The sequence below is a fragment of the Chenopodium album genome, chromosome 25, assembly GCF_948465745.1.
Source record: "Chenopodium album chromosome 25, dcCheAlbu1.1, whole genome shotgun sequence".
Classification (NCBI taxonomy): domain Eukaryota; kingdom Viridiplantae; phylum Streptophyta; class Magnoliopsida; order Caryophyllales; family Amaranthaceae; genus Chenopodium; species Chenopodium album.
Window position 1 is genome coordinate 33,693,847 of NC_137858.1, and position 17,880 is coordinate 33,711,726.

The window sequence follows — 17,880 nt, forward strand, 5'->3', positions numbered from 1 at the left end:
TAATAAATTTCCAAGGCGACACTGAAGTTTATAAGCATAGTATTCTCGAGCTGAAATATGCCTATCCACCTTAGATGAGCTTCCATTTGCACCTACAAATCAGCAATTGAAAGAAAAAAAAAAGTATATAACAAGAAATCCAAATATATAATACCCCGTATTTTCATACGTATTTTCCTAATTAATTAATTAGGAATTATTTTATAAAAATAGTATTTTAGTAAATTTATTATTAGGAGCCAAAATAATATTTGAATTTTGGTGTCAAAAGTATTTTGAAAACTAATCATTATTTTGGATAGGATTTATCATCCATTTATCCTATTTTAAAAACCGGATTATTTATATATTTTAGATATTTTATTTAAAGCATAAACTATATTTTCTTAATTAGTTAATATGTCCGAAAATTCCCTTTAATTAGCTAGGAATTTTGGATTTCCTGTGTGTAGGAAATATGAATTTTCTTAGTTATTCTGTGGGTGGATAATGGGTATTTAATTAATTAATTATTCTATATTATTTACACAATTATTTTATTCCTTAAAACCGAGCAAAAATCTTCCTATATACTACTAAGGGAATCCGAAAATCTGAGCTATGGAAAGCTCGAGATTTTCGGGCCTCTTATATAATTTTGGAGGAAACTATTTTGGTAAAACTGTATTTTAATTATCCCCCAAAATCTATTATTTTCCTTTATTCGATTTCTCCATCATCTTAATATTTTATCATCATATTTTCCTACCTTTTATTTCTCTTGATTGTTCCCCAAGTAATTCCATTTGCCATATTATTTTTTATGATAACACATTTTCTTAAATTATATAATTCTTAATCACCTTAATATCAAAAGTTTTCTTAATTCTTTTATTCACTTCTCCAAGTAATCCCATAAACATTAATTGCCATAATCCCATAAAGCTTAAGGGCAGCCTCCGCCACTCGCCATCCAGATTAATCATCACCATTCTCTGCTTCATGAATTTTAGCCTCCTTTCCCACACTCCCCTTATCCACCTCCCTTATTCTTTTTCCCAAAACAATATGATCAGCACTACTCATATGAGTATCAAAAGAGTCCACCTCCCTTGAAAGTTTCTTCCATTTTTTATTTCCCTTTATGCTCCCTCCCACGTGCAACACCTCTTTCTCCCCACTCAAATTCCCCTCTGCATTGTTCCCCCTCTCATCAACCCCTGTTGTCCCCTCACACCCAATAATCCCCTCCACTATCTCCTTCGACATATTAGGCTCAACTATCGAATTGCTCAATTGAAGATTCTCCCCACCCATCACAATGATCTGCTGCTCTATCTCCATCGAATCCATCACCTCCACGACCTTGGTTTCTTTTGTAACAAACAATTGTTTACGGGCAGAGATCACCAATTCAAGCTCCTCCTCAGCCCTCAACTTCCCTTTCCTAGGAGATGCTCTTAGCCACCTCCCACAACCCATTCTCGATTGCTTACTCTCCTCCGACACCATATCACAATCTTTCTCAGAGTGCCCAATAACACCACAAGCGAAGCAAAAAAATGGAAATCTTTCATAAGCAAACTCCACACAAACAGTTTTCCCTCCTTTGTCAAGTATACGCTGAAAGCGTCGCAAAGGTTTAGTCACACTAATCAACACTTTGACACGACGAAATTTGTCTAACCCCAACAAATCCTCTTCTACCTCTAACACCTCCCCCCCCCCCCAATTAGCAATAATCTCCTTCACATCATCATCAGAGCGACAATTAAACGGAAGGTTTTTTATTCGAATCCAAAACGGTGAGTGGTATAAGGAGACTTTGTCAGGCTGCTCATCTCCCTGCACCTCCTTCAAAATTATCAATTTATTATCAAAGCACTAAGGATTGGAATACCCTTTAATACCCTTTCCTTGTCCCTCCAATGAAAAAATTGGAATGCGTAAATATTAGGGCCAAGGACCCTAATTATTAATTTATTATGTAAACCTCATACCTTAGTCATGGTGGTCTTAAAAGCTTCTACATTATACGGTCGATCGGTCACAAGTCTTCCAATTAAGAGAAGATGAAACTTCTCCTTAGCAGGCATCGAGTCCACGGATCCAAGGTCTACTCCTCCTCCATCCTCGTCCTCAAGTTTTCATAACGTTTGAGAATGTCATCGGCCATGATTGGGAAGAAACAACGAGCAAAATCAAGAGCAACGTCAATGAAGCCGGACCTACGGTAGCCAAACCCTACTTTCTAGAGAGAAAACCCTTTTGTTCGAGGGAGTAATTACTATAACTTGACTTGTACTTTTAATTTCTATTTGTGGGTGAATAATTGGTATTTAATTAATTAATTATTCTATATTATTTACACAATTATTTTATTCCTTAAAACCGAGCAAAAACCTTCCTAAATACTACTAAGGGAATTCGAAAATCTGGGAAAGTTCAAGATTTTCGGCCCTCTTATATTATTTTGGAGGAAAATATTTTGGTAAAATTGTATTTTAATTATCCCCCAAAATCTATTATTTTCCTTAATTCTATTTTATCATCATATTTTTCTACCTTTTATTTCTCTTGATTGTCCCCCAAGTAATTCCATTTGCCATATTATTTTTCATGACAACACATTTTCCTAAATTATATTATTCTTAATCACCTTAATATCAAAGGTTTCCTTAATTCTTTTATTCACTTCTCCAAATAATTCCATAAACCCTAATTGCCATAATTCTTCCTACATTCTCTTGAGTTAAGTATTTTGAGTAGCCTTGCGTAATCACGCGGCGGTAATACGCTCAAGTCTAATATCTACGGTATAAGTATACGTATTATACTAGTATTTCCATAGAGGTTGATTTGGGGGTGTTACAAAATATATGTCATATATAAAACCATACATATTTAATAATTTTCGTTTAAAAAGATGTAGATTTCATACGTCTTGCCTCTTCATCTAACAAATCTTTAGTAGTATGTACACTACAAGAAGAAACAGGATCCGGCTGAGACAGCAACTGCTTCACACCACCTATAGACATTTTCTTAAGACCTTGATTCCACCCACAGTCACCATATGGAAATAGTAATGGATACTGCAAAGGATCATAGCAGCCATAATAATGTTTGATTGTATAAGAAGAATTATTCTGACTAGTGACCAATATATGTGGACTTTCAGATTTACTGGAAGAAGTAGTCTCTAGCCAGTTAACAGCATCCTCATCTGAGTAAAAGCATTATTAACACGCTGATCAGGAACCGTAGCCTTATTCAACAAAATCTGTGTCGAATCACTAATCGTAACTCCCCTCAAAGATTGAAAAAACTTGGCATATGGGTTTAAATTAGAAACCTCCATCAATATTTCCAAAATACTCTCCCTTAATACTAGAAAACATTTAAGACGGTTAGCTAGTTCTTGTTGTCCATCATAAAAATAAAGTTGCATGTATCTTGGCCCCTTTTCTCTAGGAACTAAATTGGAAAGCTTATGATAAATCTGGCCATGTAACTTATTAATAGATTCCTTGTTTTGTCTTAGCATTGTAATCGCCGCCTATTGATGTGAAAGCAAACAAGTTGTTATATAGTCGCACATACTTCCAAAAATGTTTCGCTTCTTCATCCATAGAAGTTAATAACCACTCAAGCTGCGTAGGATAATCGTTCACAGCAACTCTAACTTCCCCATCATCACAACAAAAGTAAAGTGCTTCAAAGGCAAATTTTTTTTCCAAACATCTGTGACAGTAAGTTGGTACAGGAAGCTGATAAGCTTTAGTAGGAATCTTCTTCCCAATTATTGCAACTGGAACCTCTGTATTAAATATGAATATTGGAGATAGCATATCGAATTTTCTCTTTAATTTTCATTTTTAAAAAATATGCAATTCCAAGAAAGATGACTGAGAAATTACTTGTCACTTCAACTCTTTTACTTGTTTCTCTTGCGGCCTTTTCATTTAACGAACTGTTCTTGTACCCTTCAAAATAGAAATTACACCACACGTTCAAACAAATTTTGAAAAATCAAAATAATAACAATGTTATACCATATTTTGTATTATGAGATTATTATTAAAATAACCAGCATCTACATACCTTTGTGTCTCAATACCAAATTCACCTTCTAAATCTAGACATTGTTTACTTTTATAGCTCTTCGTTGACAAAGGTGCATATACAATAATAAACTTGAAAATCGTTAATATTAATGATCAAATCACTTCAATACAGAAAAATGAATAAAGTACATAGCACTACCAAAAAAAAAAAAAATGAAATTACTTGTTTGTTGAACTCTAATCTTTGTTTTATTTTTGATACATTTGCATCCTTTACTTCATCACTTCCAATTTCCAAACCTCTTAGACATTTTGTAATACCCTGTATTTTCATACGTATTTTCCTAATTAATTAATTAGGAATTATTTTATAAAAAGGGTATTTTAGTAAATTTATTATTTGGAGCCAAGATAATATTTGAATTTTGGCGCAAAAAGTATTTCGAAATCTAATTATTATTTTGGATAAGATTTATTATCCATTTATCTTATTTTAAAAACTGGATTATTTACCAATAAATAATCAAGAAAAATAGGAAATTCCCTTACTAGTATTTAGGAAGATTTTGCTTGGTTTAAGGAATAAAAATAATTGTATAATAATATAGAATAAATAATTAATTAATTAAATACCAATTATTTACCAATAAATAATCAAGAAAAATAAGATTTTCTATACATGGAAAATCCGAAATTCCTTAGCTCTTTATTGGAAGTTTTCGGCCATAATAATTAATTTATAAAATATTATTTTTCTTTAATTAAAATATCCGAAATAAGATATAATGAAAGTTATCCCACTCAAAGCCATTTCAAACTTCTTTCTATAGACTAATAAATATTATACTACCTTCATATACTACATTTCTTAATTAACTTGGACCAATAGACAAAGTCCAACTTAATTTACCCTTAACACTCCACATAAACTACATACAAAAACCTGAGTGTTCTAAATTCACTACAATCACAAAATAAACAAAAATTTAGTCCTCTGAATAATACCAACTGACATACAAACTCATAAACAAAAAGCTAAATATCAACAAATCATAAAGAAAATCATGTCAATTTCAACCCATACATTTCGAGAACAACCACAACAGTGAACATGATCTCTTCACCACCACAAAAAGATCTAATGTTAATTCATGATAAACAATTTAATTAGAGCTAATATTGTCAATTGTTCTTCTTAGTTGCAACATTAAACATATCATCTAAACCATCACAATGTTACAATATAAGTATAGCATATAAATCACTAACCAGGATTATAGCATCCTCCTTATATACTGATGACTGATTTGCAATTTATTCATCTAAATTATATCCAATTATAATATCAGTATTATAAACCATCAAAAACCCTCAAATGCATACCAACTCTTTGAAAATTCCAATCCATTTAAAACACATACATGCATGCCAACTCTCAAACCATAGTAATGAAATCTTAAATAAATTATTGACACTTTAAATCAAGTACACATATGCATGTGCTAAACAATGCATTCAGCTAATTTAAATATCCATGCATACCAATTTTCGAACCTCATAATGGAAATTCAAGACACCATCACACAAAAATCACATAATAATTACTGCAAACACTTACATGCATACCAAAATCAAGAAACACTGAACAAAATACAAAATTCTATTTCATCCTTGAACTCCCTAATTATTACACAATGCATGCGAAAAACATAGAAAATTCAAAATCAATTTCACCGTTGAACTCCCTAAATATCATAGAGTGCATGCAATAAACATAGAAATTCCCAACCCCCATCCCCCCCCTAATTTCAAAATATAAAAACAAACAATCAACAAACACTTAACCAAATACGAAATTCGAAATCAATTTCAACCTCTAGAAAACTAACTCGAAAAATATATTGAATAAATTTCTGGAAATTAGAAATAGACAAGTAATTGGAAATTACCTTCGAGCTCAGAGGAATGAAAACTTGGATGAACAACTTCGAGAAACAGAATACCTTCTCCACTCAAACAAACAGAGAATGTATATATATGAGATCACATTGAAAATTTCTACTACAAATATATCTAACCCACCCAAAAAACACATGCCTTAAAACAAGGGAAAAAAAAGATAATTTCTCATACAAAAACACCTAATGATTCTTAATGTATAACCCAGAATTAAAAACTAAAGAAGCACACAAAAGCAATGTCAATTTCACAAATAGCAACAAAATGCAAGAAAAATATGGTCAAGGCACTATTCCTTTGTGAAATGACTTGTTCACATTTGCTAACTCTTTGCATCTTCCGAGTTTTAAAGGTAGCAGATATATTCATATATAGATGGTAATTATAGATATATTTCCTTTTTAAGAAAATTAATTGGAAGATTATGGTAATATAAATTATTTTATTTTATTTTATTTTTATTTTTTTTTTTTTTGAAACCATTTTAATGAAATTAATATAGGTAGAGAAAAGGATTTTTTTTAAATTTTTTGTTTTTTTTTTTTTTGGTTTTTTAAAGGCCTGTAATTGCTCCTAGCTACTTTACCTTAATAGTACTCCGTATAGATTATTTAAATGAAATTAATGTACGAAACTTCAATTGCATGTGATATCTATCAAGGCCATTAGGGTGTGGTGATGCTCAACAAAAACATCAAAAATACTCCTAAGTCGAATGATGGTCAATTCTTTTTCATACTTTTAAGTGTTCAACATGACTTTAGTCAATTCCATATATAAGAAGTCTACTAGAAAATTGAAAATTATGGGTGGTTGAGAATTCCCAAAATAAAGTAAATAGAATTTCTACCCACTAGTTGAGTAGGTAAGGCCAATTCACATTTGGCTGTACTAATAAATGAATTTTAATTATTATTTCCTCACAACATAAGTCGTTGGAAATTAAAGGTCCTCAAAATTAATTTTCATAGAAATTACATAGGAAGAACAATGTTACTCTACTCAATAAACTTGTAACGACCAACTGCCCCCCTATACAATATAGTACCGCTTGTATTAACGAATTTTCAGCAGCTTTTTCCGTGAATTTACTTAACACATCCGATCCAACAACTTGGTTAATGCTCCTATATATAAACCCAAGTCACTTCACCCTTGATTCACAACATTCCTCATACTTTCAACAACATAACTTATTAGAGCAATACATAAATTGCCTCCTTTGTATTTGCATAGATATCACATACAAATGGCTCAAACAACTCCCAATCACACACAAACTGTGTCCGGGTGGGCGGCTCATGATTCGTCTGGAAAAATGACTCCCTATGTTTTCAAAAGAAGGTATGTGTTTTTTTTTTAATTCTTTTTAAATATTCGATGTAGATTTGTTTACTATAGAGAAAAGACTTGACTAGTCTCTAGGAAGTGACTTAAGTCGTTTGTACATTTTTATCGTTCATAAAGTTGTTTATGTGTTTGATTTTTTTACCGATGAAATTAATTGTAACTTTAATCGTGATTAGGGAAAATGGAGTGAACGACGTAACAATCAAAGTTTTGTACTGTGGAATGTGCCACACCGATCTCCACCATGTTAGGAACGATTGGGGAATCACCATGTACCCTTGTGTTCCTGGGTATTTACTTTCATCTTCTTAATTTTTGAAAAAAAAAATTTATTTTAATTATTATGTAACACTAATTAACTTACATTTATATGTTTAATAGGCATGAAATTACGGGATTAATTACAAAGGTTGGGAAGGACGTGACAAAGTTCAAAGTGGGAGACAAAGTTGGAGTGGGTTGTTTAGCAGCTTCGTGCTTGGAATGTGAATTTTGCAAGACTTCTCAGGAGAATTACTGTGATCAGATTCAGTTTACATACAATGGTATTTTTTGGGATGGTAGCATTACTTATGGAGGATACTCCAAAATGTTGGTTGCGGACCAAAGGTACGTCTTATACAATAAATTTTATTATCGTTATATCAAACGTTACTCTATTTGTATTAATAAAGTCACATCATTGCTACTTAAATATTCGGTTTTAAAATGTTACAAATCGTAAAGATGACCCTTAGATGTGACTTATTTGAAGATGTTCAGATTTGTAAATTTCTCTCTTGAATGCTACTAATATACTAAACACTTGCTATAATTTTTAGGTATGTGGTACGTGTACCAGAAAACCTACCAATGGATGCTGCAGCACCAATGTTGTGTGCCGGGATCACGGTGTACTGCCCCATGAAAGACAGCAAATTGCTCGAACCATCGACCACTCCCAAGAAAGTCGGGATCATCGGGCTAGGTGGGTTAGGCCATGTTGCCGTTAAGTTTGCTAAGGCGTTTGGACACCATGTCACTATCATTAGCACCTCTCCTTCCAAAGAAAACGAGGCAAAGCAAAGACTTGGTGCGGATGATTTTATCGTGAGCACTGACCCATCACAAATGAAGGTACTAATCACTTTAATGAGTAACCCCTTTTTGTCCGTAAATAATAGTCACATATACAAGTATGTATTAGTTTCGGATTAATTTGAATGAATATGGCAGGCAAAAAAGAGGACTTTGGACTTTGTATTGGATACGGTATCTGCCTACCATTCACTAGGACCATACTTGGAGTTATTGAAAGTTGAGGGAACACTTCACATTGTGGGCGCTCCTGACAAGCCCATGGACTTGCCTTCCTTCCCTCTCATTTTTGGTATGCTTGCTCTTCCGCCTAAGCTTCACATTTTCCTACATGTCTCAATTAATTATTCTATCTTTTGAATTCAATGACTATCATCATAGTTTGAATTGCCCATTTATGTGACAATTGTTATTGCTTATTTTTGGTGTTAGGCCTTGTTTTACCTTATTTTTACGAGTAAAATTATATTTACTAAATACTCATTAATTTTGTAAGGTGACGTGAATAAAGTCTTATAAAAAAAAATGTAATTGTAGAGTCGTAGATAGTAATTTTCTACCATTAATTTGTCTACAATCACAATTATAGACATTTATTTGCCAAAAACATTATTAGTGACAAACAACAATGTCAATTATTGACATTAATTTGCCAAAAGCATATTTTTTTTAGTGACAATGATATATATTCATTGGTTTGAGTACTTTCACATGCTACTAAATCCGGATGGGCCATTGATAAATAATCGATTACAAACTAAACCCAATATGTATAAGGAATACAATTCATGTAACACACCACAATGACATCTATACATTATAAAATGAATAATTTGTATTGATTTGTAATTTTGTATACAAATGCAATACAAGTATAAGTTTAAACTAAAAATGAATAATTAAATTTGCAGGAAAAAGAACAGTGAAGGGAAGCATGACAGGAGGAATGGTAGAGACACAAGAAATGATGGATATGTGCGGGAAATACAACATAAGTTGCGACATTGAAATGGTGACCCCTGACCAAATTAACGACGCTCTTCAACGTCTTGCTAATAATGATGTTCGCTATCGCTTTGTCATTGACATTGCTGGCAAGTCATCTAGACTTTGAATTTTTAATTTTTATTTTGACTCATGTGACTGATATTAAATGCCTATATTTATTTCAAATTATAATTGTTTTCATGTTTATGTAAAATACTCTTACTAGAGTAAGATTACTTGCCTGATTGTTGGCCATATTATACAAGTATTGAATAAAATAAATGAATACAAGTTGTCTTTTGTTTTTGCTTTTCCAGTGAACTAATTCCTAATTATGCTTTTCTCTCTTTTCCTTATTTGAAATCTACATAATCATTAAGATTCTTCCAAAAAAAAAAAAAATAAATAAATAAATAAATAAATAAAACATTGATTTCCTGGTAATTCTTTCAGATCAGGGTCAAAGTTGGATCTAGTAACTCGGGTAGAATTTTGGTTTTGGATCGGGTACATGGGTATGATATGGCCTGTCTTTTTCTCTCCACCATATTTTTGTTGAAATAATATTATTTTTCCTTGCAATAATTTATAGAAATTTAAATTTTACTCAACTTAAATTACTTTTGCTAATTTTTTTTAATAGAATAATTTTTATTGATTAAAACTTACATTTTCTGAACTTAATTTATTTTTAATTTATTGAAATTAAATTATTACTAGTTTTGTGCGCGGGGCAATGCTCGGATTGAGAATAATATTTTATTATAAACTTTTTGGCTTGAATGTGAAATACGGTCATATAATCTCTTTTGATAATTTATATAGTAGTGTATTTTCTGAAGTTTTGTTTGTGTCACAATAAAACATAAGTTTTCGCCTACGTGGCATGTCACATGGAGAATAACTGGAATGCTAAGTGTCGATGTCTTGTGACATAGCTGCGAGACCGGTTTTATATATTAGTAATATAATATGATTTTTTATTATTCGAATAAGGTGAAGAAAACAGGATCTCAATATTATTACAAATCGATTTTTTTTAAATGGATGCTTTAATCAATAACTTAATTAAGAATTCATATAAATAGGTGGATATTGCAATATATTAATGATAATAAATTAGTAATGCAAGTGGATAAGATAAGATTTGATGTTTGCAATAAATATCAATGAGATGGTAAAATGGTACTCCCTCCGTCCCTAAATTACATTCATCCTTTCTATTTTTGGTATTCCAAAATTACATTCCTCCTTTCTATTTTTGGTAAGTTTTTTTTAGTAAATTAACTCTCTTTTTTTGTTTTATATTTAATGTTTTCTCACTCATCTTTACCTAATCTCACTCATAATCCTTGTGCCAAATTACAATGAATATGATTGGTTAAATTTTTTTAATTAGGAGCATGTGATTGATCCTTTTTTTTTTTTTTTGCAAAGGATTGATGACTTGTCATGAGTAATAAATAATCTATCTTCGTACTTCCCATTGCATTATCTAATTATTGTTATTTGTCTTATTCTTCCCTCCTTAATTCCCGTGTAAATTTCCAAAGAGAAATTGTTGAAGTATATCCCACCAAGTAACACATGTAAGAGTCCCACATTAGTTGAAGAAGAGAGAGTTAAACACTTTATAAGGCTAAGGGGCTACTCCTCCTATTGCCATATGGTTTTGGGATGGAACCTTCTTTGATCTTGTGAAGTGAACTCTCTCTCTTGATTTGCGGGTGCGGTCTAGACCCGCGTTTATCAGGAATGTAATTTAGGGACGGAGGGAGTACTCTATCTTTCCTCTCTCCCTACACTCATAATTGAATTTGTGGAATTCGTATTATCCATAATTATTCCAGATATTTACATAATACCGTACCATTAAAATTGTGATTTTCAACTAATTCATTCTTTATTCCAATTTCAGGTGAAGAATGAAGTTGGGATCATGTTACATTGTCTTAGTTGAGTGGAAGTAGAAACTGACTACCGGATTATTATGGATCAAAAAATTAATTTTGCAGATCTTCATTTCAATGTTTTGGATTAAAATTATTAGTTTCGTATTATATGAAGATTGTTCTTGTAAGTTTTTTATTATATGACTGGATTTCAATTACTCATTTTGTTTTCGTAAGTTATTTTCATTTTGTTACTATCACCTTGATTTAAATGCATTTGCTTTTAATCTAAGTTACCTAACAACAAGTACACGAGGCGTACAACATAGCTATTGGATACAAGATCCACTTTTCATTTTCTTTTATATTTTTTATTTCGTTGTTAAAAACAAAATAAAAATTCATCCCACTTTGTCATAAGCTTTCTCCAATCTACTAGAGCGAGCTAGCCAACACTATTTTGCATAAGTTGATTGAATGATATCGATGAGCTCATGAGCTTGATTAGAATTACAGACGTACAAGTATATGATCTTGTGATTTAGTTGAAGTAAAATAAAATGCCATTATGAAAAAAAAAAAAAAAAAAAAAAAAAAAAAAAACCAAAACCCTAATTGGCTTGCAAATAAAGCAAATCTATTCTTTGTTTTATTACTTGCAAAATTTAATGCCTATAGACTACCTTGTAAAGTTTCACACATATAATCTTTATTGCTTGTTGGATTGGATCCCAGATTAAACTAATAATTAATCCCTACATTCTAAGGATTTTTTTTCTTTTTGTTTTCTTCCTAGCTAATTAACTTTTCTTGTCCCTAAAAAATATTCCAAATGAACTGAGAAAAAAAGGAATAATAGAGCGACTAGCTACTCCGATCCTTATTACCTTTCTCTCTAATTTCATATATTTCAAAATTGAGGAAAAACATCAAATTAAATTACATATTCATGTTAATTATTTCACGAATTGATGATTTTCCCCAATTTTGAGAGGAAGGGTACAATACATGGCAATGATAAATCGAGTAAGAAAGGAAGGGAAAAAGTAGTTAATGAGCCCCACATGACGTCACATTTGAGTTGAGAGTCAAGTAGGTAAGAAGTTTTGATGTTTTAAAAAATAGATAGTGGTAAATTTTTTTTTTTTTTTTTAAATGTAGGTGGTAATTGCTAAAATAGCAACAATTGTAAGAGGTAATTGTCAAATTTTCCTTTTATTTATTGATAATAAAATATGATTATATTATTGATTAAACTAATTCGTAATCACTACTAGATTTTGGCCAGTTTCGACCGAAAAATCCGTCGGAATAGTTCGAAATTCCGTCGAAATTAAGCCTAATTCTAGTAGTGAAAGACAAGCGGAAAAAACATGTGTTTTGTCTAAAAATACGGAGAAAGTTGGAGCAAAATCAAAGTTTTACCACATCTATAGTAATACTCATTACTCAAGAATCAAAACCTGCAAAGATCTAATCTAGTGTAAATAATTGAGTGCCCTCGATTCTCATTACCCAAAAATCAAAATAATAATACAAGGTACCAATATATTTATAAAACGCGATCATCATTATATATTATGTAGTATATTGTAGCATGACAAATTGACTAGTGATCGAAAGTTATATTTTGTTGTTAGCTTGAGCAATAAGCTTACAACTTTTTATACATTAGCAAAAGAACAATAGAGATCCAAGTTGGATCTAGAAATACTGGATTGGATAATGAAAATGTTGAAAATCTATCATATGATAAAACCCCGAAATTGCGAGGTGTCCCATACTATGGCCAAGAAATTAAGGAGTGAAAGCAACATAAAATACTCCTCTTTTTATTTTTGATGAAAAGTGGCTAAAGTTTGGACCGTCAAGCAATCATCTTAGCAACAATAATAATCCTTTCTAAATATAGTAAAGCCTCTTAATTTGCATGCTTCTTTCTACTTTGCATCATTTAACTAACTAATAAAGCCACTTGCTAGTTCATATCCTAATTAATAAATTAACTAATTAAGTCCAATGAATCTTTAAAGCCCTTCCTACATTTTAGGTCAAAAATAAAGTACAAATTATGATAAAGCAGTTTTTTTGGGGGATTTCGGCTGCAATATTATGAACAATTTGGAGGTTTGGTCTAAGCTTCATATACAAGTATACACTATATTTAATGCACTAGCTATACACATAATAGATACATTGTATGTTTGTATGGAATTGTGTCATTACCAATTTGCATGGATATGTTTTAGACATTAGCTAGGTTGGGGCCCGGACGATGCCCCGAGTTTGTTTAAATACAATTCAAAATGAAAAAATTATCTTGACTTTAAATAATATTTTGAAACCATTACTTTAAGTTTCAATTAAAAAATATAAAAATGGTAAAATTAGTTGGAGATAGGAAGAGAGATGCAGTAGTATTTGTTTAAATCTATATCTATATCTATCTATATCTATACTTAGTATTTAAAAAGTATAACCAAGAAACTAAGAAAGACATATGTCTCCATCCATTCTATTACACTTCTCTAACCATAGTGCCACATGTCATCTTACACTATTAATTATTTATTACACCATTTTTTTTAATTCTTTCACTAAACCTATACTTCATCTCTTCATCTTCTTCTCTCCCCTTTAATTATTCAACCTTTTCCTATCCTCTCTTTAATTTTAGCACTTCCACCTTCTATTTAAGCCTCTTTTTTTTTTTTTTTTTTTTTTTTTTTTTTTTTTTTTTATTAAAGTTCCAAAATTTTAATTTCTTTAATTATGTTTCCGATTACATATTATAACCTATAATGATTTACTGATATTTCCTCACTTATCTCTCAATACAATTTTATATGAATAACCCGTGCATTGCACGGGCCAGAAGGCTAGTTACAATTAAGTAGGGAACTGCATTTAATGCTTAAAAACATTTGGAACCCTTAATAAAAAGTTACAATTCATGTATGAATGTTAATTAAGTAAATGAATTTTATCTATGGTAAATCAAAGTGAAATAAGTGTCTACTTGATATAATAGTGGTAATGAAAAGTTGGGTATTTCAAGGGATGTAATGGTTCAAATCTAATCCAATTATTAATGTGTTGTCATGTCATCATCTATGTGGCGCTTTATCATAAATTTCATGATGACAAAGTATGACACATGTCGTCAACATGTTAATCCCTTGGGTTTTATTAATATTATAGATTCACAAAGTTTTGTATACGGCTGGCCCTATCGTGCGGCTAGCCATATATTTTTTAAAAAAAATTTCATTTTCTCTCTCCTCTCCTCTTCTCTCCTCCAAGCTTCAAATTGTCGTTGCCGTCACCGTCGCCATCTTCGCTATCGTCGAAGCTCCAAACCAACAAGACCTCCTTGTCTTCGTCTTCACCTTTGCCGGCGAAAGCTCCAAACTAATTGAAGACCTCCATCGCCGTCGTCTTCGCTTCATCTTTGCCAGCGAAATCAACCAAATCGACCTTCACCTCCGCCATCGTCTTCATCTTTGTGGTGAATTGCAGATTTGAAGGTGAGATTATGAGGAATTGCTCGAAGCTCGAAACCCTAACATTTCCCCCAATTTTCGAAGCTCCATTTTTTGATCTAGTGAGGTGGTCAAGTGCAGTGGTTGATCTGGTTGTGCTGGTTGTGAGGAGGTGGTTGGTGTGGGTTGCTGGTGGTTGGTGGTGTGGGGTGGTGGGCGTGGTTGGTAGTTGCTGATGGTTAGGGTAGTTTTTGGGATCGGAGTTGGTGGCAGCATGGTTGCTGCACCGTTGGGGTTGGTGGCGTGGGGTAGTGAGTACGAGAGGTGTAGTGGTATGGTGGAGTTTAAGGCTTTTAGGTGGTGTAGGATTAGGGGTTACTTACTTGGTTAGGGGTTACTATGGGGGTTACTAAGGGGGTTACTAGGTCTGATCAGGGGTTACTAAGGGGGTTACTAGGTCCGGTCAGGGGTTACTTGGTACGATCAGGGGTTACTTGGTCCGGTTAGAGGTTACTTAAGGGGTGACTTTGGGGATTACTTGGGGGATTACTAGAGGGGTTACTTAAGTGGGGTTACTTTGGGGGTTACTTCAGGGGTTACTAGAGGGGTTACTTAAGTGAGGTTACTTTGGGGGTTACTTATTGGGCACCCTGCTGCACCGTGCGGCCAGCTGCACCAGAAACGCACTGTTATAAATTTCTTTTCTGCTATGAATGTAGTTAAAGGAAGAGATATGATTAAAGGAAAAATTAAGATTTAAATTCTAATTATTTAAAGTTTAGGATGTCCACTCTAGGGTTAATTAAATGGTTAAAACATTTAATCCAATCGATTCGATTTGTGACCAGCTTGGTAAAATTATTCAAAATAAATGGACATTTGGTTTTTCAACAGTTGATAGGGTAGATTGGTAGTCACCCTTAAAATGATTACCGTTATACTAATTTTCATTAGCAAAAAAATATAAATAAATAATAAATAAAATAAATAATAAAATAAATAATAAATAAATAAAGATAAGAACAATTATCTATAAATAAGTTTAACATAAAAAACAAATATAAAAAAAAAAATCTGTCAATAAAAAATTAGTATAATGGTAGCCATTTTAAGGATGACTCCATAGAATTTTTGTTTATTTTTTGGTTTCAAATTGTTCATTTATTTTTTTTTAATTTTGACCGGATATCTAAAATATTTTATTCAATAAAATATAGAAAATATTTAGAGTATATTTATCCGTATTAAAATGCTGAATGATTCCCTTTAACGTATTTGAATTATTTCTCTAAAATATCTAAATAAAATTGGATGTCCAATAACAGAAAACAAATAATTGAGTTGATTGTTAATGCAATGATATTTTATTTGGTAGATGCAATTTTAAATTATTCATTTCATTACATATTCCAAGATCATAGCATAAATAGTATTTATAAATGAATTAATTTAATGACCATAACATCCTACCACAAGCTGTGTTACACGCGGCTCCAGTAAACCATAAACATAAAGATAGAAAAAGGATGGATACTTTTGTTGTTCACTCGTTTGTGAAGTGACGAGAGTTTTTGCTTACAAACTTATGAACTCGCCGTGGACCACACGAAATTATTAACCAATCACCATCCTTATAATCATCATTATTATACTTATAATCATCATCATCATTGTACTTATTATAATATAATAACAAAATTAACTAAAACGTGTAATTATCACGTGCATACCTTCTCAATACATAACCCTTCTTCATATAGTAATCTCCAAGATTTCGTGAATTAACAAAATAAACTATCTTTCAATCATTAACAACCACAATTATATAGATATTTTAATATACTATACTCCGTTGTTTGATTAAAATAATGGGATTATCATATTGCTGGATAAGCTTAAAGCTTTGTATATAACAGTAATGTTGCTAAAGATTACTCTTGGCGTGTGCCAAACTTTGATCCATTTTTATGAACCTAGGATTGTATGTACTTCTTGTTCACGTAATTTCAATCCAATGCCAACCTCTATTTTCCTCATTTTTTTGATGTTTTTATATGGTTCTTGTTACTTGCAAAGTTTTCAGTATACATCACGATTACATTGTTACTATATTCGCAATTATATATGACGTCATAATAAATTTATCTAACGAGATCCAATCATGTTAATTAGGAAGATTAACTTAATTTATTAATGAAATCTAATTTGATATATAAAATATGGTAGTAGTTATCAATGTTTATAAATTGAAGACCTAACTTAATAGAAAGAAATTGAACTTAATCACTTTTTTTTTTAAGGATATCAAACATTTTTTAGACATCTATCATAGAAGCATAAAAAATAAAAATATAGGTAATCATTCCCTTTTTGATTTTATGACCTTTTAAGTTGATCTTGATAGTTATGGCCAACAAACTCTTGACATTAATTATTACCTTATGGGTCTTACATGTTATAAAAAGGTACTGCAATCTATTATTATTGACAAATTGGGTATATTAGCTTTTAGGATCAAACTCACGTTTCTATTTCATACATAATTCAACACCACCCCCCCCCCCCCCTCTTTTTTTTTTTGTTTTGGGTAAATCCTTATCATTATTATACTTCATTTTTATCGTCTATTTGACTGTTTATATGTGTTTAATATTGATCTTCTAAGTCAATATTTAGCTATTTAGTTTAACTCAGATTTATACAAATTTAGCAAACCCGCATATTTGTTTTTCAGTAACTAATACGGAGTATAAGAAAATATAAAATAAGTTTAAATTTTAGTCTATGAAAAAAAGCTTAAAAGTTGATGTAGAATAAACTATGAAATATATACCCCAAAAATGAAGAAAAATGTAAACAAGTTAATGCAACAAAAAGCTTTTGATCAGATGACACAAGCTATATATGAGTCTATGACATCCTTATTACAAAGTATATTGTTGGATGATAAATTAACCACAATTTAGTTGGGGATAAAATTTTTCATACGTGTAGATAAAACAGTTAGTTCTAGTTTTTATCTCAACCCACTACTTTCATTTTCTTACAATATACATTCCACAAAACATATTTAGCTTGTCCAAAAGG

At 31.4% G+C, this 17,880-nt stretch overlaps 1 protein-coding gene across 2 annotated transcripts; it reads left to right on the top strand.

Annotated features, from left to right (window-relative positions):
- The first annotated feature begins 6,937 nt into the window (after positions 1-6,937).
- LOC145613321 (putative cinnamyl alcohol dehydrogenase 6) lies at positions 6,938-11,529 on the top strand. Of its 2 annotated transcripts, XM_081668407.1 has the most exons (7): positions 6,938-7,349; positions 7,532-7,645; positions 7,737-7,964; positions 8,177-8,471; positions 8,571-8,724; positions 9,344-9,526; positions 11,338-11,529. In XM_081668407.1, the coding sequence occupies exons 1-7, from the start codon at positions 7,255-7,257 to the stop codon at positions 11,346-11,348; spliced, it is 1,080 nt and encodes a 359-aa protein (XP_081524533.1). In that variant the 5' UTR covers positions 6,938-7,254; the 3' UTR covers positions 11,349-11,529. The 2 variants fall into 2 exon arrangements, with proteins under 2 accessions (XP_081524533.1, XP_081524532.1); XM_081668406.1 differs by lacking the exon at positions 11,338-11,529 and having other exon boundaries at positions 9,344-9,731.
- Positions 11,530-17,880: the final 6,351 nt, after the last annotated feature.

Excerpts from the sequence above, each read along its gene's own strand:
- LOC145613321 (XM_081668406.1), top strand. The coding sequence starts at position 7,255 with ATGGCTCAAACAACTCCCAATCACACACAAACTGTGTCCGGGTGGGCG. Across the intron at positions 7,350-7,531 it reads CCCTATGTTTTCAAAAGAAG|GGAAAATGGAGTGAACGACG; the intron begins GTATGTGTTTTT and ends AATCGTGATTAG. Across the intron at positions 8,725-9,343 it reads TTCCTTCCCTCTCATTTTTG|GAAAAAGAACAGTGAAGGGA; the intron begins GTATGCTTGCTC and ends TTAAATTTGCAG.